The following is a 25,478-nucleotide window of genomic DNA, read 5'->3' on the forward strand; positions in this document are numbered from 1 at the left end:
TGATAGAAATGTACACGTTTTGTGCTCTTGTAGGAATAAATCGCTCCCCCATTTCTGACTACAAATGATCTCTAACAGAGCTAATAATTCACTAACTAGCAAAGGATATGAACAAATGTGCACACGTTTTACATGCAGCTCTCGCTTTGATCTCAAAACAAGCCATCTACTCATCACAGCTCATGCTGCAAACACAGTCCAGTTCAAAGGGACGGCACAGATACATATATGGCAATGGTCTATTTGCATATAGGCCTACTGCAGCCCTGATTGGTTATGCCCCACAGGTCTGTGTAGAGCACGGCCAAGTTTTGCATACTCTTGCATAGTTTGTTTTGCATTGAAAGAGGCTAATATTGCATTGATTTGATTACAATTCCCACAGTAAAGGGGGTAACTCGGGAAATCTCTAGAAAGTTGAGTGAAGTTCAATCTCGTGCTTCTCTGCTCTGGCTGAAATTTCTTCTGCACAACATGGACTCGACAAGGTGTCGAATGCATTCCACAGGGATGCTTGCCCATGTTGACTCCAATGCTTCCCACAGTTGTGTCAAGTTGACTGGATGTCCTTTGGGTGGTGGACCATTCTTTATACACACAGGAAACTGTTGAACATGAAAAACCCAGCAGCGCTGCAGTTCTTGACACAAACCGGTGCTCCTGGCACCTACTCCCGTACCCTGTTTAAAGGCACTTAAATATTTTGTCTTGCCCATTCACCCTCAATGGCACACATACACAATCCATGTCTCAACTGTCTCAAGGCTTAAAAATATTTATTTAACCAGTCTCTTCCCCTTCATCTACACTGATTGAAGTGGATTTAACAAGTGACATCAATAAGGGATCATAGCTTTCACCTGGTCAGTCTGTCATAGAAAGAGCAGGTGTTCTTCATGTTTTGTACACTAGTGTATGAAGTATAAGATCTTTGACATCTGTGTGGACAGTGCTTTGTCAACTAATATCTGTCACCTACAGGGTCAGAACCATTCAAGTGTGAGTTGGATGGCAGTGGTAGGATGTTTCACATCCGGGAGCCAACCACCAGGCATCTTCAGGCCAGCTACCTGAAGACATTTGCCCCCTTCCAGGTCTGCCAGGAGAATGGAGGCAGTGTTTGCCAGGTCTGCCAGGAGAATGGAGGCAGTGTTTGCCAGGAGAATGGAGGCAGTGTTTGCCAGTTCTGCCAGGAAAATGGAGGCAGTGTTTGCCAGGTCTGCCAGGAGTCAGGAGGCAGTGTTTTTCAGTTCTGCCAGAAGAATGGAGGCAGTGTTTGCCAGGAGAATGGAAGCAGTGTTTGCCAGGTCTGCCAGGAGAACGGAGGCAGTTTGCGACTGCCAGATGTGGTTCCCCAACATTGCCTCCCTCCAGATGCACCTCATCCACAACCCATGCAGCCTCTACAGGTTCCTCCCTCGCCAGAGAGTCAACACACAACCATCCACAGAGTCTGTATTTTGCAGGAGGCACAGGGAGGAAGATGAGAATCCTCACCAAGTGGTGCAAGGAGGAGCTATGGTCCTCCCAAATAAATATTATTGCCCGATTATAGCCACTTAATGCTTTTGTCGGTCATGGTCTTCTTTACACTTAATAAACATTCACAACACGCTAGTTCACAGGAGGTTGGTGGCACCTTAATTGGGGAGAACGGACTCGTGGTGATGGCTAGAGCGGAATGGTATCAATTGCCTTTCCATTCGCGCCGTTCAAGCCATTGTGAGCTGTCCTCCCCTCAGCAGCCTCCACTGCGCTAGTTCATAATAGGCTACCAAAAGGTCCAAAGTAAAGAACACTATACAGACGTATTAATATCATTCTTTATTTAGAATATAAGGAAAGCACACGTATTTACATTCACATACAGTTCATAATTACACAACACTTTACATTAATATACAGAGATAAAGGGACAATTTAGTACAGTGTAAAATTTTGAAATAAATGTACACCTATTTCTACATACTGTACATGTCATTGGAATTCAACTTTTTTACTTTACTTTTTCAAACAACCTTCCTCCTGAGTTGAAAGGCCTACGACGACAGGACGTAAAGTGAGGATAACTGTATTTAATGACAGCATGAAGGAACCACCCAAAAACTAAAATCTGTTATGGTAAAACATCCTTATCTGAAATACAGAGTACTCGTCTTGACCAACAGAATTATTAACTAGAATAGCAAAGTATTTCCTTTGACATGCTGCATCCTGGCAATACTGTATCGAGTATACAAACAGATGAATAATGGACAGTTACCCTAAAAATAGCCTACTCTTGGAACCAACATTCAGTCCTTTGTTCAGATTCTCTATACCGGCAGTAGTACAACAGTTTCCTTTGGAACAACAAAGTGTTTTTGACACACTCTGATTTTTTTGTGACCATTACAAACATAATACCCAATAAGTCTAAGCAGACTCGATTGTAAATAAGGCAACCAGTAAAAAAAGTATTTGAGAACGCCTGTACTATCAGCTCAACCCACCAGACATAGTACCCCCAGACATACACTGGTCCATTGCAAAGTCATAGCGATGCCTGCCACACCAGCAAACAGTAGCCTCTCTGAGAATGAGGGAGAAGCGCAACCTGTGGCTCAAGTGTGCAGAGGTAAAGTGCAGAGTTGTTTGCATGAGCAAGTGTCTCTCTCTCCTCTCTGCTATCATAGCACCATGGTGGGGATATGGTGAACCAGGGGGACCTGGTGTTGGGTCAGGCTGCTGATCGGTGGGGGTGGAGATGAGATTTGGGAGGCAGTGTCTGCGCCCCCCGCCCCTGGTCTGTGCCTGGCACTCTTCTGGTGTGCCCGCAGCCCTGCCAGTTGGGAGTAGGCGCTCTGGCACACGTGGCACTTGTAGGGGCGCTCTCCGGTGTGCAGTCGCACGTGGTTGCGCAGGGTGGATGACTGGCTGAAGCGCCGGTTGCAGAAGCGGCAGACAAAGGGCTTGTCCAGGGTGTGGATGCGCATGTGGGAGCGCAGGTTACTACGCGAGTTGAAGCCCCGGTGGCAGATCACGCAACGCATGCGGCTCGTCGCAGACGAGGAAGAGGAGGAGGAGGAGGGGGAGCAAGATGAAGAGCCGTCACATGAGTGGGAGTCCTCTGAAGGGAAAGGAGAAAGAGAGGGAAGGTGAGATCTTTAATTCATAAACTGATGTGACTGACATATCAAATGTTGACTTTGACATGGAATAGAATCAGTCTATTTGCAGTAGTTTGAAACAAATAAGGGTGATGTAAATCTGTTGGCTGCAGCAGAGCCTATAACACACCGGCCCCACAGGTAAAGGGGGTCAGATAGTAATCTGGTTCTCTAACGCCCATAGCGCGAGGAAAAAGGAGCTCACCATTGCGGCTCTTTTTCTGATGCTCTTCTTCTGTACCGGGAACACCAGGAATACCAAGGAAGGTGTTGTGGGAGTTACCGTACCACACTAGCAGCTCCTGGTCTGGAGGGATAGTCTGTAGAGAGCAGGAGGAGGAATGTTAAAGAACGAATAGGATGAGGTAACAATATCTGTGGAGATCCTTTGTTCCGATGATACTCTCCACCAACTTTGCATTACACATCAAGAGTCACAGATCTCTGTACAAACAGCAGGTTGTGCTATTCAGCAGCTGAAAATAGGTTGCCCTATACAGGCTAGGGGAGATTTGACCCTTTTATACAGTCTATAGAGTCTACACCAACGAAGGTCTACAAACGAATGGGCTTAGCTGCAGAACTTGTCATGGCAGCAACCACACGCTTTCAACGGTCCTTGTGAAGGCTGCATGTCAGAGTTGTGAGTGACAGTATCTGGCTTTGTTCTCACCTCCACAGCCCTGTAGAAGATGCTGCTGCCGATCTGCACCACCTCCAGGTTCTGCTCCTGCTCGTTGCGGGCACACTTGATGTAGGTCATCCAGCTGCGATGGTCCTCCTGACTGGCATCAATGAAGTAGCGCACTGTGCCGTCATCGTTGAACACCTGAGATCAACAGCAAGAGGTTAGGAGTCTGGTACAATTTTAAAGCAAATTACCCACTGGGCACACACTGGTTAAATTAAAGTGGTTTCCACATTATTTAAATGAAATTACTTAAAACAAACGTGGAATTGATGTTGAATTGATGTCTTTCCCCAGTGGGTATTATTGTCCATGTGTACATAGACTCTTATACATACAGCTTACTGGTGAACAAGACCAACTATTCCCCCTTGCACATCCCCCTTGCACATGATTGATTGCTGTTATTCTCCTGCCTAATTGTGATAGCAGCTCAGTCCCTAGTTCTGGTAGCTGTACAGATGATTCTCACCTCCCACATGAGGTTGTTGTTCTTGAGCAGGTCCACGTGTTCAGGGGAGATGATCGTGCCAGTAAATGGACCCATCTCTGTGCCTGCCTTGATCCAGGTCTTGGAGAAGATGCCCAGGCCCTCGCCAGGTATAGAGCTCTGGGCAATGATCACCTCACTGGGCAGCACCAGGCTGGACAGCTTCTGGACCTCTGCCAACAGAAAAAAAAGAGTAGGTTATTTGACTGCTGTGTACATTTCATAAAACCTGTGAATTTGGTCAATCCATAGTTATAAATGCATGAAATTGTAGGCCTACCCAAGCTAATCAATTTGCCTAAAAGACGTTGAGGATAGGGGTGGTTTAGGTCAGGCATTGTGCATTAATGCAAATATTACGTTTTTTTTTCATAAAATAAAATGTCAAAAAGCAAATGGTTGATGTATAGGCCCATCTTCGAATGTTTTAAATATGATGCTTTGATAGCGTTTTGATAAATCATGAATTTTATAATAATAATATATTTTGTACATGGCTGGTCTAAAATATTATTTAAGTGTCTTACGAATTAGGTGTTTAACGTTTTGTAATTGCCAACACAGCAAATAGATTGCATCTTATTTTGGTCACGAAATATTAGGTAGCCTAACATATCATCCACCGTTTAATTCGATTAAATGGATGAATTGAAAGTTATTGTTTCAAATTAAAAAAATAATAATAATAAAAAAACTCGCAAGCATATTCATCCTCATTCAAAAAAAAAAATAAGAAAACACTTCGGTTTCTTTAATGTAAGAATCAAAGAAAATGCGTTTGGGACTGCGAAAAGACGGCTCGAAGAGAGGTTAAATGGTCTTCTATTGCTCAGGGTCCCGCCATTTGTCATGCTTCAGATGTGATATTCATTATACCCTACTGGAAAGAAACGGCTAATTCCAAATTCATTATCCTTTTAAGAACTTTGTAGCAATAAAATTGCGCTGAATGAAATGAGGACTTGTTTAAAAGGCCCAGGAATTTCTCGAACAAAAAAATGGAAAGGCGATTAGATGGTTGACATGGTATGAATGGCAATAGAATTAGCCTTCACGGCGCATTATCTGAGGAACAGAAATCTTTTAAGGCGAGAGAAAGAGAAAAGCGCCGGAGCCCATAGCTGCCAAAATAGGAAAAGAGTCTGTCCGGAGATTGATGAATGCGGGATAAAACCCGGGACAACTCAAAGAAAGGGAACCTTTCTCTCCCTTCGGTTTAAGTGGAAACTTTCTCAGGTCAAGCACAAAGTTAACCAAATGAGTTTAATACCCTTCGTCTTTCAGTCAGCAACAGTTACACGCCTAACAAGCTTCTAAATGCAAGGTCTCAAAGCACTAAATGGGTTAATGCGCTAAATGGGTGGAAATAAAAGGGCCAAAGAATGAAAATACGGGAGAACAGTAATGAGAAAGTCACAGAGACCTTGGGAAGAAATCTAGAACAGAGGAGTGACGGTTTCCACTTCTTTTGGTTCACTCTCACTGAGGTTCTTGTGTTGAATACATTCTTACAAAATGCCTATTTTACACGCCTTTTAGTCAATTATTGTCAACAAGAGGGGCACTTGTTAAAATAACAGAAATTGTTAATAGAAAATAAATCTAGGTTGAGTCAATATGTTGAGGGTATTGTTTTTTTGGACCAGTCGTTTTATAGCCTAATAAAATGAACCATCTTTAAAATATATATATATGATTTCACCCTGATTATAGTCCATGTCACAATTTGGTATAATAATAATAATAATAATAATAATAATAATAATAATGCTACATTTAACGAGACAAGCATAAGGATGTTAAATTGCAACAGATAGGCCTAGGCAATACGTTCTTTTGGCCTAGGGGCTGGTTGCCCGTACAGAAATCATAGGAAGAATTCCAAAAGGGGCAATTACCTCCAACAAACGACTGCGCGAGGACCTCAGCAGTGAAGGCTGTCTTGGGACCGATGCTGCTCTGCCTCTCCTCCATCAGGTGCTCTCCGATCACGTTTCTCCACCGTCCATACAGGAAACTGTGCAGAATGTCCGAGGTGATAATATCAGACAGGGACCGACTCTGGCATTTAAATCCAGACTTCAGGGCTAAAGCCTCTGCAGGTAATACCGAGCCCATCTCGCAAACTATTGCAAGCCGTGTTCAGATATGAGTGTCTTTAAATGCAAAGTGGATATTCCTTCCCGTTAGACCGCTGGGTGGAAATGTGCCGTCCTCCTGCAGCGAGGGTCCTCTTTATAAGTTGCTGGTCTGACCCCTCTGTAATTAGTTATTAATGACACTCCCCTTATGGTATGGACCTGCTCCAGCAGAAGAAAAGCCGCCTGTATTAGGCGGTCCTTCCCTTTCATGAGAGAAAAAGAGAGAGAGAGAGAGAACGAAAGAGAGAGTGAAATGGAGAGAGACAACAAGGAGCCTAAGCCAATAGACTACTCAGCAATATAAATGCATAATGTCTTTAATGCAGACATGATTGTAAATAAACAAAAATCTGTTAGGGGAGTATCCATTTTTTTCAGTCGCTTACAAATTATTCAACATCCCTTGACACACCAATCAGATGAGATTTTTCTTCTTGAGAAATGTCCAAGACTGCCTTCTATAAAACGAATTCCAAAAAACACCTGGTCGACAGTTTACCAATAGTTTTAGTAAAATATAAAATCTACATTTGAATGTTACTGAGTAGGGCCGTATAACATATAGCGTAGATCAAACGTTAATATGGCTAAACAATTGATGCAAAATTCACGTTTCTATATTCCACTCAAATACTATACAGCACGATGAGTCCCACGATTATTTAACAGAGTGAAAATGCTGTCAACTTTAAACTGGTTCAACAATTAGTTTAAAAGTTTGTCTGTCATCAAATTAAGGTCATTGGGTCTGGGAGTTGCTTAAACGTTCTTTCTCAGGCATTCCGCATTCATGTGGTTGGCAATATTAATTTTCTTCCAGGGAGTTATAGCGCGGGAATAATAGAATAGAAACAAGCTCAACGTGCTTTACCGCATTGTTCCCATGCAAAAAATGCAAAGCTGCTTTGACGTGGTTCACTTCTCTAGCCCTTGTTGAAATAAGCGGTTTAATATTCATGGTTGTTCATAGCCCTTCAGTATATTGTGACAGCGTTTAGATGAGTATATACAGCCCCTTTCTTCTCAATAGCCACAGTTCTCTCTGTTTTTTCCTCTCTATTTTTCGGGCTTGATGGACTGGGGGTAAATGACCAGTTTTCCTTCTCTTCCAGCAGAGAGAACATCTTTATTCCGTCGCCGGCTCGCGGGTTTCCTATTCAGTTCCCCTCCAAGTAATGTCAGGGGGCTGAAAAGTGCTGCAAATCAATCTTTCATGGTGTTTTGAGGGCACTTTGACACCCATGCACTCCGCCTTTCATTCCAACAACTACAAGGGGATGGTCCGAAAAGTTGCTCTCTGACGAATGTGGACTAGAATTCGAATGGAAAAGAAGATATGGATTCTAAATGCAAAGTATAGAACGGGTTGTTTTGAATACAGAGATAGTGAAAAGGTGAGTGACAAAGCACGAAAAAAGATGACTGTGCACACAGCTGCTTTTTTTGTTTTGTTAGGAGGGGCACCTCCTACTAATGTCCCTTTTCCCAGATGAAATGTCCCCCTCGCTGAATCTGATTCGTTCTCAGATTTATTTACATTTATTGCATTTCAGCATTTATTTTACTAAGAGGCTTCAGCTTTGAGTTAAATGGTAGGTTCGGGGGGAGGGACCGGTCTTTATTAAAGAGGAATTAAATTAATTGGAATGGGGTAACGCATGGATTTGATTTACTTAAATGCATTAACCTTTTCTTTTTCTGTCTGGTAAAGCGATGGACACGTCAAGATCTATTGAAAAACAATTTAGGCCAATATTTTCTAAATTAAAGTGTAGCCTATGGATTAAACAATAGCCTTTAAATTTGCTATAGATTTCTTTCCAATATTTTGCTAAAAAATCTCACATTTTAGGCCTAGGGCAAGCAGCCAATAAACCTAAAATTCTTAAATAAATATGAAGTTGTGTAAAATATTGCAGATTAATCTTGTAGGCCTACAACAATTAAACTAAAAGGTTCTTATCTCACTACAAATTATGTTAGCCTATATATTCTTAAACTTAATATACACTATATGATATTCATTGTTTAACGGGGTTGAGCTTAAGTGGGATTTTTTTAATCATTTTATTTAAAACAACTTATTTTATTTCATTAATCAAATTATAGCTGCAAAGACAAAACATTTTTGTACATGGCATGTTACTTCAATATTTGTAGTCACCCATGAAATAGACCAAGCACATAATACCCCCTATAATGTTTTTGAATTACTGTAAATCCGAATTTCCTAACTTAAAGTCTTACATAAAACATGCTTTCCTTAAAACAGTCCTCTTAAAAAAGACCAAAAACACACCCCTTCAGCCATGCTATTATATAACAAGCATTCAACATTAAAGTGGGTTGACTAAATCGTATTAAAAACACCAAGCTCCTTTTAGATTTTAACCAAACAAACATTCCCAACCGGAAGACAAATTGTCATAAATTTCTAAGCTGAATCATTCCTGTTACTAAAAAAAGCTACTTGCCAACTACAACCTCAACAGAATATCAGCTGAGAGGGATGGGCAGACAGGTCTCCCCTGGGCTCCTCCTTGGGGCCATTAAAAAGAGATTAAGGTAGATATCCCAGCATGGTGGATACAGTAGATCGGCTTATCTGCAGGAAAGGTGAGAGAGGGCCAGTCCCTCCCATAAGGGGTTTCCCTGGAATGGCACAGGGGGGCAGGACACCTGCTTAACGAAACTGGAGCTTTAGAAGGGGGGGGCAAAGAGGAGGAATGCAGATGTGTGCATGTTTGAGAGAGAGAGAGAGAGAGCACCCCCGCTCAGATAGTACCAAGCCTGCCTAAGTAAACACATTGTTAAAATGGCCAAATTAATTAGACTATAATCAAATGCTTGCATTTCATCAAATAATTGGTCTTACTGTTGACTTACTCAGACCCGTGAAACAGACTGCACAACCATCCATTTTTCTTTGGACAGCCCTGCATAAACAAATCAATAAAGGCCATTTAATAAACTATTCATTGCTGTACAGGGCAGCTATTCAGGACCAACGCTGTGAACAGTGAATGAGCCATAATACATACTGTCCCCTTCACATTCCCTACATGAATACCCCCTGGCGTACACCTAAAACGAAACATATACAGTTAGCGATACTATAGGGATTAGGTTTCACATACAGCAGCATAGAGACCCTATTCAAAAACGAATGGTCCCCCTTCATAATCATGGCTCTCAACCCGTCTGGAGAACAACTAAATGATCACGCCTATACAATGGCCAAGCAGGCCAGGGACTGTCCGCAGGGGCTTCATATTAAAAAGCAAGAGGATCAAAATCAAGGGCTGGATTTGGAAACAGCTGCACAGTATCAATGGGGGGACAGGGCCGGGGCAGAGTAGGGTCCACTATGGCCGAGGCCCCCCCACGGGGAGTAAAGATGTGGGATGACAAAGCTGCTCAATAACGGTGCTCTAGGGACACCCCTGTGCACCGTTCACAAAGGGAGCGGGACAATGAGAAGAGTCAGAGACGAGCAAAGAATAACGAAAAAAAAAATGTATCCAAGAATATGCTCAACCTACGCGTTTAATTTTTGGTATAGACGAGAATTATAAAGCTTTGCGATAGTATAAAACAATGCCTAACTGAACTATGGGAGAACTTCAGGAGAATTCCACCAAGTGTTTTGCCATACCTGCAAAAGTTGTCCAGCCTGGCTCTGCCTCTCCAGGTCTGAAGTCGATGGTAGATAAAGCGCTGTCCAAATTACATCTCATTAACTACAAGAGCGTATAGTAGAACATACACTAAGGTTGAAAAAGACGGCAAATGCAAAAATGGCATACTAACTTGTCCACAAACCTTTTCATGCATGGTCACAAGATTAAGTTCACGCAGTGATGATGCATTAAAATGGGTTTAACAGCAGAGTGGATCAATTAATCCCCTTTCCCTGATATTGGGATGGTTTTAAAAATCAGCCAATAGGTGCTCTATGAAAAGAATTTGGGTCGTTCCATGAAATTAGTGTCTTTTGTGTCCCTTTGACATTAAGTAGAAATTGTGCACCAATATTGAATTTTAAGTCTGTTATATTCAATAAAGTGCTCTTTAATATAGACCACATAGAGAATTCAATCAATCTGAAATATGAAAAGGCTTCCTAAAGTGCCAAAAGTCAAAGCAACAAAATAACTAGGGCTTTACAAAGTCATTTCTGAAGATTGTTTCATGCTAGTGATTCATTTACACCTCTCCCTCATTAAGGTCAACCTTGTTAACTGAACTCATTTTAATTTGGTGAAACTATTACTTTCTTAAAATAAAAATGTAACATCAAATAGTGAAATCAGTGTAAAAGCAGGTGAGCTGGTTCTTTTTCTGGTGTTTTGTGGTGGAAAACTAAGCGGGTCGAGGCTAACACGTCAAGCCTTCTACCCTGCAGGCTAGAATGTTTTAATAAAAAAAGTGAAGCTTGCATTCAATTGCTACTCCCTGTTGCACACAAGCTTCCATGCCCCGTCACAATGTGATTTATGGATGATTTAAGATTAACTAGACAACCCTTTTACAGTCAATCCTGTTTATTTTGAATTTGTCATTTTATTTAACCTCGAGATGGGAAAATATGTTTATGAAATTGAACATGTGCTCTTTGACAGAATGATAAAATTAGGTGAAAACAAAGTACATATATTTTTACCAAGTTACACATCTCCAAAGGCACCGAATTGGGGGAACTTGCATATACATACATATACAATAAGAAACCACAATTGCCATATTCATACAGCTGAGATCACACGACCTTGTGGTAAAGAAAAAACACCTTTTAACTGATTGTATGGGAACCCAAATAATTCCAGTTTCTGATCTGATTCACCTACACATAGGTGAGTAAAGGCAGGGGAAAAAGAATGGCACTTCTGCATGTAAATTGCTTATTTTCGTTTATGGGCAAGTGATCAATCTTTAGGCAACCAAAAAAATAAATAAAAATTCCTCCTGACTTTCCCAATGGGCAATCACTGCCATGCATCTTCTGGACATGTATATGAACTTTACACATTTGTATTGTTTCTTCATGTCTTAAGGTATGGTTGCCAACTGCCAAGCAAAGAAAAAAACAAAATAAATGGTTCGAAAAAAAAATGTGCCATGGTTTGAGCATGACATAAGAGCATTCAGAAAATATTCTCACCCTAGACTTTTTCCACATTTTGTCTTAATAGTAGATGAATAAATTTCCCTCCGAGCATGAAGTTACTAATTGCACTTCGGATAGTTTATCATTTACACCTGGTCACTAAAAAGATACAAGCATCCTTCCTAACTCTTACCAGAGAGGAAGAAAACCGCTCAGGGATTTCACCATAAGGCCAATGGTGACTTTTAAAGAGTAAGATTTTAATGGCTGTTATAGGACAAAACTGAGGATGGATCAACATTGTAGTTATTTCCCAATACTAACCTAAATGACAGTGAAAAGGTCTGACAGGAATAAAAAAGTATTTCAAAACATGCATCCTAAGGCACTAGTTAAAAAAAGTAAAGAGGATAAATCTAATTTCTCCTGAATACAAGGTGTTATGTTTGGTGCAAATCCTACACAACAGAGTACCACGCTTCATATTTTCAAGCATGTGTGGCTGCATCATGTTATGGGTATGCTTGTCATCAACAAGGACAAGGGATATTTTTTTGGGGGGGGGGGTTAAAAACAAACTGAATAGAGCTAAGCACGTGCAAAAATCCTAGCGGTAAACCTGATTCGGTGTGCTTTCCAGCAGACAGACAAATTCACCTTTCAGCAGGACAATAACCTAAAACAAGGCCAAATATACACCGGAGTTGCTTACCAGGACAACATTGAATGTTCCTGAGGGGCCTAGTTACAGTTGACTTAAATCAGCTAGAAAATCTAAAGGCAAGAGTTGAAAATGGCTGTCGAGCTTGACAGAATTGATGTATTTTAGAACGTGCAAATATTGTACAATCAAGGTGTGAGAAGCTCGTAGAGACTTACCCAGAAAGACTCACAGCTGTAATTGCTGCCAAAGGTGATTCTTATATGTATTGACTCAGGCGTGTGAATACTTATGTAAAATGATATTTCTGCATTTCATTTGCAATACATTCGTAAAAAAAGATAAAAACGTGGTTCTCACTCATTATGCGGTTGTGTGTGTAGTAGATGGGTGAGATAAAAAAAAATAACCAAAAAAATACTTTCATCCTGTTTGAATTCAGGCTGTAACAAAATGTGGAAGTCAAGGGGTATGAATACTTTCTGTAGGCACTGTAGCAACTAATAAAGATAGTATACTTCAACTGCGGAACATTTATTTGAATTTGTGAACTGGCAAAGTAATGTTCTATAGAAAAAAAAATATATCTTCTGTTTATACAACATACCATACAGTTTGACCTTTATATTTACTTCATGTATAGCGAATACTCTTAGTCTTAAAACAGAGCGCGGCGGAAAGGTTTCACAGTTTAAACCCAATAAAATCGTTAACACTCAATACTGGAATGTGACAAGAAAACTAAGCTTTCAAATGGCAAAATAAAACAATTTTAACAGAACACAAAGGTAGTCTTGACGTTTTTAATACACGGTTACCTGTACATAAGGAAAAAACACTAAAATTAAACATTTTGAAATTATAATATCCCTTTTCATTAAGCAATGAAGTTAACACTAGATTCATTTCGTAACTAATCAATCATACATATATTAGATCACACAAAGTAGAAAGAAAAATTAATTAAAAAGTTTAGCATTGGACTGTACACGAGTCCACAGTGTGTACTGGATGGGGCATTAGGGAAACTGGGTGGTACCAAATAAGACAATTTTGATCATAATACTTAGCATATAAAAAACTACAATTAATTATTACACAGGTAGAATCCAGAGGCTTAGCAGTCTTGAATTATTTAGGTACAAAACATACATAAAAACCTGGCATTTCTCATTTTTGTCCATAGCAAGATGCAACATCAAATTTCAAATTACACATTCACGATCTTTGAACATTTTCAGTATGAAAACAGAACAGAAAAACAGGGACAGTTTTCCTGTGATAATGACTCCATGAAAAAAACTTCTTTGATTTAATTATATATATATTTTTAAATAAAGTATTTAGTCAAGTATCTGAGCATACATACATAGTTTTACAAGATAGCAAAGGCAAATAACTCACAAAACGCAACATCCCCTTTTCCCATATCAGATCATTGTAATAAATTATTCATTACATTTTCATATGCCTAAAAAAAATCATCTAAGAACTACAAGTTAAACGCCTGTCAAAATATTAGAGAACCCATCTTTGTTTCAAAAATGAAATGAGATATTGCACCTTTTTTTAAACCAGAGTACAATAAAAGACAACAAAAAACAATACAAAGCACAACAGGAATTAAATTAGGAATTGACTGCCATTTGCCAACATCTCGTATTTTGCAACAAAATTATACATTTCCTGTAACAAAATATCACAGTTTCATCTCACTGAATTAAAATGCTTTTTGTAAAAGGAAAAGAAAACATTTTTACACATTCTTAAAACATCTTATGACAAAACAAAAATTCATTCAAGACTGCTAAGCCCATAATTGCGATTTTATTGCAACAGAACTAGAAAAAATAGATTATATTGCGTTTACTGAAAAGTTACAACTCCGGGGTTCGTTTTGGCAATGTAATTTGAATCAAAAAGGAAAAAAATAGAAAACAAAACAGCTCTCTCATAAGTCCAAAAGGGATCCCGGAAATTGTCAATTCAAAATAATGGTGTACACAAGTATTTAGTAACAATTAAATGTTCCTGATTTAGAAATATTCTTTTTTTAAATTGTATAAGTCATTCTACAGCTAGTGTTTCTCACTAAGAAAAAAGTAAAAGTCTTCAAGGCGTTGCAAATCTAGAAACCTCTGTTACAAAAGGTTTGTTTTCATCCTCTCAGTGATTCAAAAATCTTCAACTAAAGGGTGTCCTCTCTAATGATCCTGCAAAACAGGTTCACATCAGTGACAATGGACAGACATACATTTACATGTGCAAGTTACTGTACATCTCCTTACAGAAACCACTTAGTTAAACGGGTGGAGAGGGTGCTAAGAGTTGGGATCTCACCTGAAGTCCTGGGGCCGGTGTCTGCTGTGCACCCTGGCCATAGTAGGCCCCCTGCTGTCTGTAATACTCCACCCAGGCAGCACTGTAGTCCGGAGGGGAGCTCTGCTGGGAGCCGGGGCCTGCTGCCTGGCCTGGGGAGAGGGTGAGCACAGGGAAGAGGAATGGGGGTGACAGAGGAAGGTCAGGGGAGAGGGAGTTGGAGGCACCAGAGCATAGAGCACTACTGACAGCATCAAACAGTGAGCAGAAATCTACTTCCTCCGATGTTGTGCACTCAAAAGGCAAGTCTATTGGAGGAGTTTGGTGAACACGTGGGTGTAATCTTACTCTGTTTCTTGTAGTAATCCTCCCATGCTTTGCTGTAGTCAGAGCCACTGCTCTGGGCTTGGCTCTGCTGACCTGGGCACAATAAAACAAGAATGGGTCAATACAACACACCAAACCGGCTACCAAGATCGCCCCAATTAATGTGTATGGCGCCATAAATACATTAAAAAAAAAACATTTTAGTAATTTAGCAGACGCTCTTATCCAGAGCGACTTACAGTAGTGAGTGCATACATTTCATGCATTTTTTCCCCGTACTGGTCCCCCGTGGGAATCGAACCCACAACCCATTGCAAACCCATTGCAAACACCATGCTCTACCAACTGAGCCACACGGGACCACAAATATATTCAATTATTCAAATAAATGCTAATGTACATTGTTGATAAAATCAAGAGATTGCTCATTACACCTTTGAAATGGCATTGATGCACTAAGCAATCCAGCTGCACAAACATGTAACAAAAATGGTAAACTTCTGACTTCAATCATCGGCGTCAAATGGGGTCAAGGTGACATGACATTTCTGCCCATACACTCAACTCTTTGCACGACACTTCTTTAAACAAGGGCAGGGTGAAGGTTTGAGGTCTGGTTCCAAGGTGTATACTGCACACATGTGCTTGTGGACATCCCCAGCAAGGGAGAAACAGGGAGAACACTTGCAGACAGATATTTATTTGACAGTTGGATCACCTGTAGGGACCAACTGTTGCTTGGCCCCCCCAAACCAATCAGGAAGTCAGTCTGTATCACGAGAAAGGCTGTCAGCACTTGCATCTACAAAAAGTACTATGAGACCATGAGCTTAAGTCCAATGCCCTCACAAAAGGAGAGTATGTGGGGCTAGGACCAATGGGAAACTTAGTGGTGTTACAGCTCCCTCTGTTCCCCCCCAGAAGACTGACTCTTGCCTATCTTTTTATAATACTGCTCCCATGCTTTGGAATAGTCCATCTGGCCGGTCTGGGATCCATTGAGACCTGCAACCAGACAGATAACACTGTTGGAGGACAGAGTTACTGCATGAGGGTCTTTCAATGGAGGCTGAGGCTTACCATGCAGACATGTCCCACTGTATCCTATGGCTTGTGGCCCCTACCCAAACCCTAACTAGAACTTCCATGGAGTGAAAATTGGCTTTGAAATTTGGAGAAACAATGAATGAAAAAAATTAAGTAAACCCATATCTGGACGGTTAGTCACATTTTGAATGCATGAACTACCCTGCCCCTCTCTTGAGTTGAATTTAAATGCACTGCAGCATTGCCAAAACCAGCCTTCAGTCTTTAATCTCTCCAATTCCTTGTATTCCTAGGAAATTTCTGTTCAACAGGCAAAGTCTTGTCAGTAAGCAGAGCAGAGAGCATAAGACATAGTTTTAGTCCTCCTTCCACCTCTTTGTCCTCTTTCATTTCTCTGGGGAGGGACTGTTATGCCCAGCATTATATTGATGATTGCATGGTCTCCATATATCAAGGAATTGTAGTGAAATGGCGGACCGATATTGGTATTAAGTGTTATGGGTATCCCACCCTGAACCTAACTGACTTACTGGGGTCCTGCTGGCCCGGAGCCTGCCATGTCTGATATGTTGTGCCCCATCCTCCTGTCAGGAATGTCTGGGGTCCACTAACACCACAAAAACAGATAAGCATGTTAGACAGTTTAAGAGACCTACGGTCACAGTTTATATTTATACTAATTGTGTTGTCATGGGAATTGTTAAATCATTGTTTCCATATTTTTGGTCAGTGTAAGTATCAGCCGAGAAGGTAGATGAAGACATGTTAGACAAATGTAACAGTGGTAAAAGGTGGGGAGACCAAGAAGCTACTCACTTCTGATGCGGGGTAGTTGGTCCTTGGCCGAATGGGTTCAGACCAAAACTGCTATTTCCCCCCATTCCTGAGGCCTAGACGAGAGAGAGCAAGAAAGGACAGGAGAGACCACACTTGTGGTTAAACGGGGGTGAACAGGCAAGGCCAAAGGGCAGGGCTGGCCGCTGACGCACTCCATTAAGTCCATTTGATGGATTCTTCATGTTTAACCCTGGGTGACATACTGGTGGACGGTAGGGGCACAAGAACCAGTTGCACCCCCCTTTGACAAGTGCCCTCATGAATATCAGGCCAGACAATAGCTTTTTGGGGGGGGGTGTGTAAAAAGGACCACCTACCCCAATCTTCTCATCGATCAGCTGGCGGGCCATTTCCATCTGCTGGTGGGTGCCGCGGATGGAGAAGATGCGCACGTTGGGGTCGGTGTTAGGCGGCGGGTTTCTCTGCAGCTCCACGTGCGCTCCGGACTGCTGGTTGATGTTCTTGATGGTTTCTCCACCTTTTAGGGAAGAGGAAATACACAAGTTTACATTTTACCTCCAATCAATCAGTTCGTAAAAAACCACCACAGTTCTTCCTCTGCTCTCTGGTTCTTAAAAACCACCACAGTTCTTCCTCTGCTCTCTGGTTCTTAAAAACCACCACAGTTCTTCCTCTGCTCTCTGGTTCTTAAAAACCACCACAGTTCTTCCTCTGCTCTCTGGTTCTTAAAAACCACCACAGTTCTTCCTCTGCTGTCTGGTTCTGAAAAACCACCACAGTTCTTCCCCTGCTGTCTGGTTCTGAAAAACCACCACAGTTCTTCCCCTGCTGTCTGGTTCTGAAAAACCACCACAGTTCTTCCTCTGCTGTCTGGTTCTGAAAAACCACCACAGTTCTTCCTCTGCTGTCTGGTTCTGAAAAACCACCACAGTTCTTCCTCTGCTGTCTGGTTCTTAAAAACCACCACAGTTCTTCCTCTGCTGTCTGGTTCTGAAAAACCACCACAGTTCTTCCTCTGCTGTCTGGTTCTTAAAAACCACCACAGTTCTTCCTCTGCTGTCTGGTTCTTAAAAACCACCACAGTTCTTCCCCTGCTGTCTGGTTCTTAAAAACCACCACAGTTCTTCCCCTGCTGTCTGGTTCTTAAAAACCACCACAGTTCTTCCCCTGCTGTCTGGTTCTGAAAAACCACCACAGTTCTTCCCCTGCTGTCTGGTTCTGAAAAACCACCACCGTTCTTCCTCTGCTGTCTGGTTCTGAAAAACCACCACAGTTCTTCCCCTGCTGTCTGGTTCTGAAAAACCACCACAGTTCTTCCTCTGCTGTCTGGTTCTGAAAAACCACCACAGTTCTTCCTCTGCTGTCTGGTTCTGAAAAACCACCACAGTTCTTCCTCTGCTGTCTGGTTCTGAAAAACCACCACAGTTCTTCCCCTGCTGTCTGGTTCTGAAAAACCACCACAGTTCTTCCCCTGCTGTCTGGTTCTGAAAAACCACCACAGTTCTTCCCCTGCTGTCTGGTTCTGAAAAACCACCACAGTTCTTCCCCTGCTGTCTGGTTCAATCCTTTAGACTTCACGACACGTACGTAAACTCAACCGACTGGGGGTTAGTGGTAGTGATACCTACACCTTCATCCCCATTCTATTTTAACATCCGTGCTAATCAGAGACAAAGGAGGACAACACTTCCTCCCCCACGCTGACGAATCAGACGGCAGCTTCCTGACGTGAAGGAGAGCAATTAAACCAGCAGGAAGAAGTGAAACTTAGATAGAGGAGAAAAGACAAATTAAAGCGTATCCTCTTTCTGGGATGTCGTTAGTCTCCTTTTGCTTTCCCGACTCCATGTTGCGTTGTGGGGAGGGGGGGGGGGATACAATTACAACCTCTCCCCCCTCCTGCCATCCCAGTGAAAGGAGCGAGGGGGCTGTCCCAACATCAATTACACATTTGTTTACTGGTGGCTGACACTGGGCTGACCCCAGCTGACCTCGCAGTAAAAACGCTCATCCAAACCTCTCCTCCTCCCATAGCCTCTTCCCTGCTGCCAATAGACTACACATGGGCCATTAACCCATTGTCAACCAAATGAAACTTCTGCCTTAATGAAGCCATTATGAGGTCCCCCCAGTCAGACAGCAGAGGGGAATGAAGAGCCACACTATTCATTTCATGAACTGGGCCTCGCTGGGACCACATCATACGGCCTTATTATTGAGACTGGTTTAGTAAGCTGGACAAAAAAGGAGGGGATATAAAGTGCAACTGGCGAGGGACTTAGGGTAAGGGGGAGGGAGCCCAGACAAGTTGGCCAGCAGTATGGGAAAATCAACCAGGCGCTTAAACTTAAGTGAGAATCAAATAAAATGTTATTTGTCACATGCTTCGTAAACAAGTGTAGACTAACAGTGAAATGGTTACTTATGAGCCTTTCCAAACAATGCAGAGGGGGGAAAAAAAGAAGAACTAACAAGGAATAAATGAGTAACAATAACTAGAGTATATAAAATGGGGTATCAGTACTGAGTCAAGGTGCAGGGGAACGAGGTAATTGTGGTAGATATGTACATATAGGTAGGCATGAAGTGACTAGGCAACGGGATAGATAAAAAGTAACAGCAGTGTATGTGAAGAGTCAAGATTTCATGCAAAAAAAACGGTTAATGCAGATAGTCAACCAAGAGCTACACGGACTATTTAGCAGTCTTATGGCTTGGGGGTACAAGCTGTTCAGGGTTCTGTTGGTTCCAGACTTCGGTACCGCTTGCCGTGCGGTAGCAGAGAGAACTCATGGACAATCTTTAGGGCCTTCCGCCGTAAAGGTTGACACGATTAATTAGGGCCGATTTCAAGTTCATAAAATCGGTAAGTGGCCTTTTTGGACGCCGATTACATTGCATTCCACGAGGAAACTGCGTGGCAGGCTCACCACCTGTTACGCGAGTGCAGCGTCAAAAGGACCTTGTGGCTGCAAGGAGTCAAGGTAAGTTGCTAGCTAGCGTTAAACTTATCTTATTAAAAAATAAACTACCTCCACATAATCACTAGTTAACACATGGTTGATGATATTACTAGGTTAACTACCTTGTCCTGCGATGCATATAATCAATGCAGTGGCTGTTAATTTATCATCGAGTCACAGCCTACTTCGACATCGCCAAACGGGTGATGATTTTTCAAAAGCGTAATCTTAGCACAAATATACCTAACCATAATCATCGATGCCTTTCTTAAAATCAATACACAAAAGTATATATTTTTAAACCTGCATATTTAGTTAAGATTGCCTGCTAACATTAATTTATTTTAACTATGGAAATTGTGTCACTTCTCTTGCATTCAGTGCAAGCAGAGTCAGGGTATATACACAACAGTTTGGGCCGCCTGGCTCGTTGTGAACTGTGACCGTAATTCATTTGCCAGAATTTTAAACAATTATGACATAACATTGAAGGTTGTGCAATGTAACAGCAATATTTAGACTTATGGATGCCACCCGTTTGATAAAATACGGAACGGTTCTGTATTTCACTGAAAGAATAAACTTTTTGTTTTCGAAATGATCATTTCCGGATTTGACCATATTAATGACCAAAGGCTCATATTTCTGTGTTTATTACATTATAATTAAGTCCATGATTTGATAGAGCAGTTGACTCAGCGATGGTAGGCAGCAGCAGGCTCATAAGCATTCATTCAAACAGCACTTTACTGCGTTTGCCAGCAGCTCTTAGCAATGCTTGAAGCACAGCGCTGTTTATGGCTTCAAGCCTATCAACTCCCGAGATTAGGCTGGCAATACTAAAGTGCATATAACAACATCCAATAGTCGAAGGTATATGAAATACTAATGGTAGAGAGAGAGAAATAGTTGACGCGTCATAATTCCTATAATAACTACAACCTAAAACTTAACTGGGAATATTGAACCACCAGCTGAGCAAGGAACTTAAAACATTAGCGCTTTTTTTCAACACCGTTTTTGCATTATTTAAACCAAATTGAACATGTTTCATTATTTGAGACTAAATAGATTATGTATTATATTAAGTTAAAATAAGTGTTCTTGTTCATTCCGTATTGTTTGCCGATTTTAATTTTTTATATATATATATATATATATATGGCTGCATCACCGCTTGGCGTCAGGCCCCAAGGCACTACAGAGGGTAGTGCGTACGACCCAGTACATCACGGGGGCTGAGCTTCTTGCCATCCACGACCTCTATACCAGGCGGTGTCAGGGGAATAGAGGTCGACTGATTTTTCAACGCCGTGTGTTTATATATATATATATATATATATATATAAAACACACGGCGTTGAAAAATCAGTCGACCTCTATTCCCCTGACACCGCCTGGTATAGAGGTCGTGGATGGCAAGAAGCTCAGCCCCCGTGATGTACTGGGTCGTACGCACTACCCTCTGTAGTGCCTTGGGGCCTGACGCCAAGCGGTGATGCAGCCAGTCAAGATGCTGTCAATGGTGCAGCTGTAGAACTGAGGATCTGAGGGGCCATGCCAAATGTTTCCAGTCTTCTGAGGGGGAAAAGGCATTGTAGTGCAGCCTTCACCACTGCGTTGATGTGTGTGGACCATGACAATTCCTTAGTGATGTGGACCTTGAAGCTCTCGACCCGCTCCACTACAGCCCTGTCGAAGTGGATGGGGGCATGCTCCGGCCACCGTTTCCTGTAGTCCACGATCAGGTAATTTGTCTTGCTGACATTTAGGCAGCTCTACCGTTTAGCTCAATGCAGATGTTGTCTGTAATCCATGGCTTCTGGTTGAGATACGTACGTACCGCCACTGTGAAGACAACCTCGACGCACTTATTATGAAGCCGGTGACTGAGGTGGTAAACTCCTCAATGCTGTCGGATGAAATCCATAACATATTCCAGTCTGTGCTAGTGAAACAGCCATGTAGCTTAGCATCCGATTCATTGCACTACTTCTGTATTGAGCGTGTCACTGGTACTTATTTTTTAAGTTTTTGCATGTAAGCAGGAATCAGGATATATATAGTAATGGTCGGATTTGCCAAATGGCGGGTGAGGGAGAGCTTTGTATGCGTTTGTGTGTGGAGTAAAAGTGATCTAGAGTTGTAGCATCTAGTTGCCCAAGGGACATGCTGGTAAAAATGAGGAAAGAGATTTCAGTTTCCATGCATTAAAAATCAACGGCCACTAGGAGCACTACCTCCAGTTATGTATTTTCTTGTTTGCTTATGGCGCTATACAGCTCCTTGAGTGTGGTCTTAGTGCCAGCATTGGTTTGTGGCGGTAAATAGACAGCTATGAAAAATACATTACCAGTCAAGTTTGGACACACCTACTCATTTAAGGGTGTTTATTTTTTACACTGTAAAATAGTGAAGAAATCACAACTATGAAATCAGGTAGTAATCAAAAGTTTAACAAATCAAAATAATGTTTATCTAAGATTCTTCATAGTAGCCACCCATTGCCTTGACAGCTTTGCACACTCTCGGTATTCTCTCAACCAGCTTCACCTGGAATGCTCTTCCAACAGTCTTGAAGGAGTTCCCACATATGCTGAGCACTTGTTGGCTGCTTTTTCTTCAGTCTTATCCAACTCATCCCAAACCATCTCAATTGAGTTGAGGTCGGGTGATTGTGGAGGCCAGGCCATCTGATGCAGCACTCCATCACTCTCCTTCTTAGACAAATAGCCCTTACACAGCCTGAATGTGTGTTGGGTCATTGTACTGTTGAAAAACAAATGAAAGTCCCACTAAGCACAAACCAGATGGGATGGCGTATCGCTGCAGAATGCTGTGGTAGCCATGCTGGTTAAGTGTGCCTTGAATTCTAAATAAATCACAGACAGTGTCATCAGCAAAGCCCCATCACACCACCTCCATGCTTCACGGTGGGAACCACACATGCAGAGCTCATCCAGTCACCTAGTCTGCGTCAGAAAGACACGACAGTTGAAACCAAAAACCTCAATTTGGACAGATTTCCACCGGTCTAATGTCCATTGCTTGTGTTTCTTGGCCCAAGCAAGACTTCTTATTGGTGTCCTTTAGTACTGGTTTCTTTGCAGCAATTTGACCATGAAGGCCTGATTCACAGACTCCTCTGAACAGTTGACGTTGAAATGTCTGTTACTTTAAGCATTTATTTGGGCTGCAATTTCTGAGGACGGTAACTAATGAACTTATCCTCTGCAGCAGAGGTAACTGGCTTTTCCTTAACCGTTGCGGTCATCATAAGCCAGTTTCATCACAGCGCTTGATGGTTTTTGCGACTGCACTTGAAGAAGTGTTCAAAGTTTTTGAAATTTTCCAGATTTACTGACCATGTCTTAAAGTAATTTCATTTCTCTTTGCTTATTTGAGCTGTTCTTGACATATGGACTTGGTCTTTTACCAAATAGGGCCTTCTTCTGTATACCACCCCTATCTTGTCACAACCCAACTGATTGGCTCAAATGCATTGAGGAAAGAAATTTCACAAATGTACTTTTAACAAGGCACACCTGTTAATTGAAATGCATTCCAGGTGACTACCGCATGAAGCTGGTTGAGAGAATGCCAAGAGTGTGCAAAGCTGTCATCAAGGCAAAGGGTGGCTACTTTGACAAATCTAAAATATATTTTGATTGGTTTAACACCTGGTTACTACAAGATTCCATAGTTTTGATGTCTTCCTTATTATTCTACAATGTAGAAAAAAGTAAAAATAAAGAAAAACCCTGGAATGAGTAGGTATCAACCTTTGACTGGTACTGTAGATACAAATCTTGGTAAATAGTATGTCTGCAGCTTATCATGAGGTATTCTTACTCTGGCAAGAGAACCTAGAGACTTGTTTAACATTAGAGATACAGCAGACCAGCTGTCGTTAACAAAAATAAATGACCCCCCTAACTTTACCTGAAGCAACCTTTCAGTCTTGACGATGCATAGAAAAACCAGCTAGATAATTATCCATGTCCTTGTCCAGCCACGACTCAGAGAAACAGGATATTACAGCTCTTCAGGTCCCGTTGATAGTCTCGAACGGAGCTCGTCCAGTTTCTCTAGAGATTGTACATTGGCCAATAGAACCGAGGGTAGAGGCAGTTTATTTACTGGCCGAAATAGTCGTTATGAAGCCCAATCATTTGCCTCTCATTTGTCTGCTCCAAGAATGTTTCTGAATGCAAATGAAATTCAAGAAAACGTTTATAAAAAAAGGAAATCCTTGAGTTATGGACAGGAGAGTAGAAGTACTTTCAGTTGAATGTTCCCATCTCCACAGTTAACAAAAACAACAAAAGAGATTAATCTAATACCTTAAAATGTTCGGAATATCGTTTTTTTCTTTTTACCTTTACCCCCCCTTACCCGGACGATGCTGGGCTAATTGTGTGCCGCCCTATGCCTGGGATTGAACCCGGGTCTGTAGTGACGCCTGAAACACTGCGATGCAGACCGCTGCTCCACTCGCGAGGCCAGAAGATGATAGTTGATGACTTCTCTAGAGTTGCATCCCGCAAACAATTAGCCCCCCCATAAAATATTCACATTACATTGAGATATACTAAAACTGTCATTAATGAATTTTGGGTCATCTTCATTTGAGAAATAACAGTTCTGTAAAGTGACTTAACAGATTTCCTATTATAAAACATCCATTTGGGTATGTAGTGATATTTGTATAAAAAAATAAGAAGTCCCATTTTAAAATCACTGACACTAGATACTTCTCTGGATTGTGAGTATGTGGAGGAGAATACCAAACCATGCAAGGCATAAATGGCATGGAATGTTTAACATGATTCTTGAATGACTACCTCATCTCTGTGCCCCCCCCCACACACACAATTATCTGTATGGTCCCTCAGTCGAGCAGTCAATTTCAAGCACAGATTCAACCACAAAGACCAGGGAGGTTTTCCAATGCCTCGCAAAGGAGGGCACCTACCGGTAGATGGGTAAAAAAAAAAACACATTGAATATCCCTTTGAGCATGGTGAAGTTATTAATTACACTTTGGAAGCTGTATCAAAACACCCAGTCACTACAAAGACATCCTTAACTCAGTTGCCTGAAGAGGAAGGAAACTGCTCAGGGATTTCACAATGAGGCCGACGATGACATTAAAACAGTAAGAGTAATGTCTGTAATAGGAGAAAACGGAAGATGGATCAACATTGCAGTTACTCCACAATACTAACCTAAATGAGAGTGAAAATAAGGAAGCATATACAGAATAAACATGCATCCTGTTTAAAAAAAGGCACTAAAACAAAAGTGCAAAGAAATTAAACTATGTCCTGAATACAAAGCGTTATGTTTGGGTCAAACACGTCAACACTATTTTCAAGCGTGGTGGTGGCTGCATCATGTTATGGGTATGCTCATCATTGGCAAGGACTAGGGAGTTTAAGATAAAAATACATGTTATACAGCTAAGCATAGGCAAAATCCTAGAGGAAAACCTGGTTGTCCGCTTTCCAACACACTGGGAGAAATTCTACTTTCAACAGGAGAATTATCTAAAAAAAAATACGGCCAAACATACAGTGAAGTTGCTTACCAAGACGGCATTGAATGTTCCTGAGCGGCTTTGTTACAGTTTTGACTTAAATCAGCTTGAAAATCTATGGCAAGCATTGAAAATGGCTGTCTAGCAATGATCAACAATCAACTTGACAGAGCTTGAATTTGAAAAGAATGGCAAATTTGGTACAACAGGTGTGCAAAGCTCTTAGAGACTTCCCCAGAAAGACTTAGC

The 25,478-nt window shown here is 41.6% G+C and overlaps 2 protein-coding genes across 6 annotated transcripts in view; both read right to left on the reverse strand.

The window, feature by feature from the left end:
• Window positions 1–1,809: 1,809 nt before the first annotated feature.
• Window positions 1,810–6,638, reverse strand: LOC106563283 (PR domain zinc finger protein 12). Its single transcript, XM_014128747.2, has 5 exons — window positions 6,226–6,638; window positions 4,310–4,500; window positions 3,823–3,978; window positions 3,355–3,469; window positions 1,810–3,109 (listed from the first exon to the last, which is right to left on the reverse strand). Exons 1-5 carry the CDS (start codon window positions 6,443–6,445, stop codon window positions 2,670–2,672), a joined length of 1,122 nt encoding a protein of 373 aa, XP_013984222.1. The 5' UTR covers window positions 6,446–6,638; the 3' UTR covers window positions 1,810–2,669.
• A 6,387-nt stretch (window positions 6,639–13,025) lies between these two features.
• The window catches only part of fubp3 (Far upstream element-binding protein 3), a 32,823-nt gene continuing 20,370 nt past the window's right edge, over window positions 13,026–25,478 (reverse strand). For 4 of the 5 annotated variants that reach the window (XM_014128462.2, XM_014128461.2, XM_014128463.2 and 1 more), the window contains exons 12-17: window positions 17,084–17,244; window positions 16,746–16,819; window positions 16,460–16,536; window positions 14,904–14,975; window positions 14,577–14,707; window positions 13,026–14,440 (exon numbers count right to left, since the gene is read on the reverse strand). In XM_014128462.2, the coding sequence (XP_013983937.1) occupies window positions 14,411–14,440; window positions 14,577–14,707; window positions 14,904–14,975; window positions 16,460–16,536; window positions 16,746–16,819; window positions 17,084–17,244 (545 nt within the window). In that variant the 3' untranslated portion in view covers window positions 13,026–14,410. Of the gene's footprint in view, window positions 14,450–14,576; window positions 14,708–14,903; window positions 14,976–16,459; window positions 16,537–16,745; window positions 16,820–17,083; window positions 17,245–25,478 lie in introns of all 5 variants that reach the window. The other variant, XM_014128464.2, reaches the window with a different exon arrangement.

This window comes from Salmo salar, chromosome ssa11 (genome assembly GCF_905237065.1).
Source record: "Salmo salar chromosome ssa11, Ssal_v3.1, whole genome shotgun sequence".
NCBI lineage: Eukaryota > Metazoa > Chordata > Actinopteri > Salmoniformes > Salmonidae > Salmo > Salmo salar.

What these genes read in the sequence shown, in the direction of transcription:
- LOC106563283 (XM_014128747.2), bottom strand. Translation starts at nt 6,445, where the DNA reads ATGGGCTCGGTATTACCTGCAGAGGCTTTAGCCCTGAAGTCTGGATTT. An exon ending in CGCGCAGTCGTTTGTTGGAG is followed by an intron (nt 4,501 to 6,225) that starts GTAATTGCCCCT and finishes TTCTGTTGGCAG; the next exon opens with AGGTCCAGAAGCTGTCCAGC. An exon ending in TCTTCTACAGGGCTGTGGAG is followed by an intron (nt 3,470 to 3,822) that starts GTGAGAACAAAG and finishes TGCTCTCTACAG; the next exon opens with ACTATCCCTCCAGACCAGGA.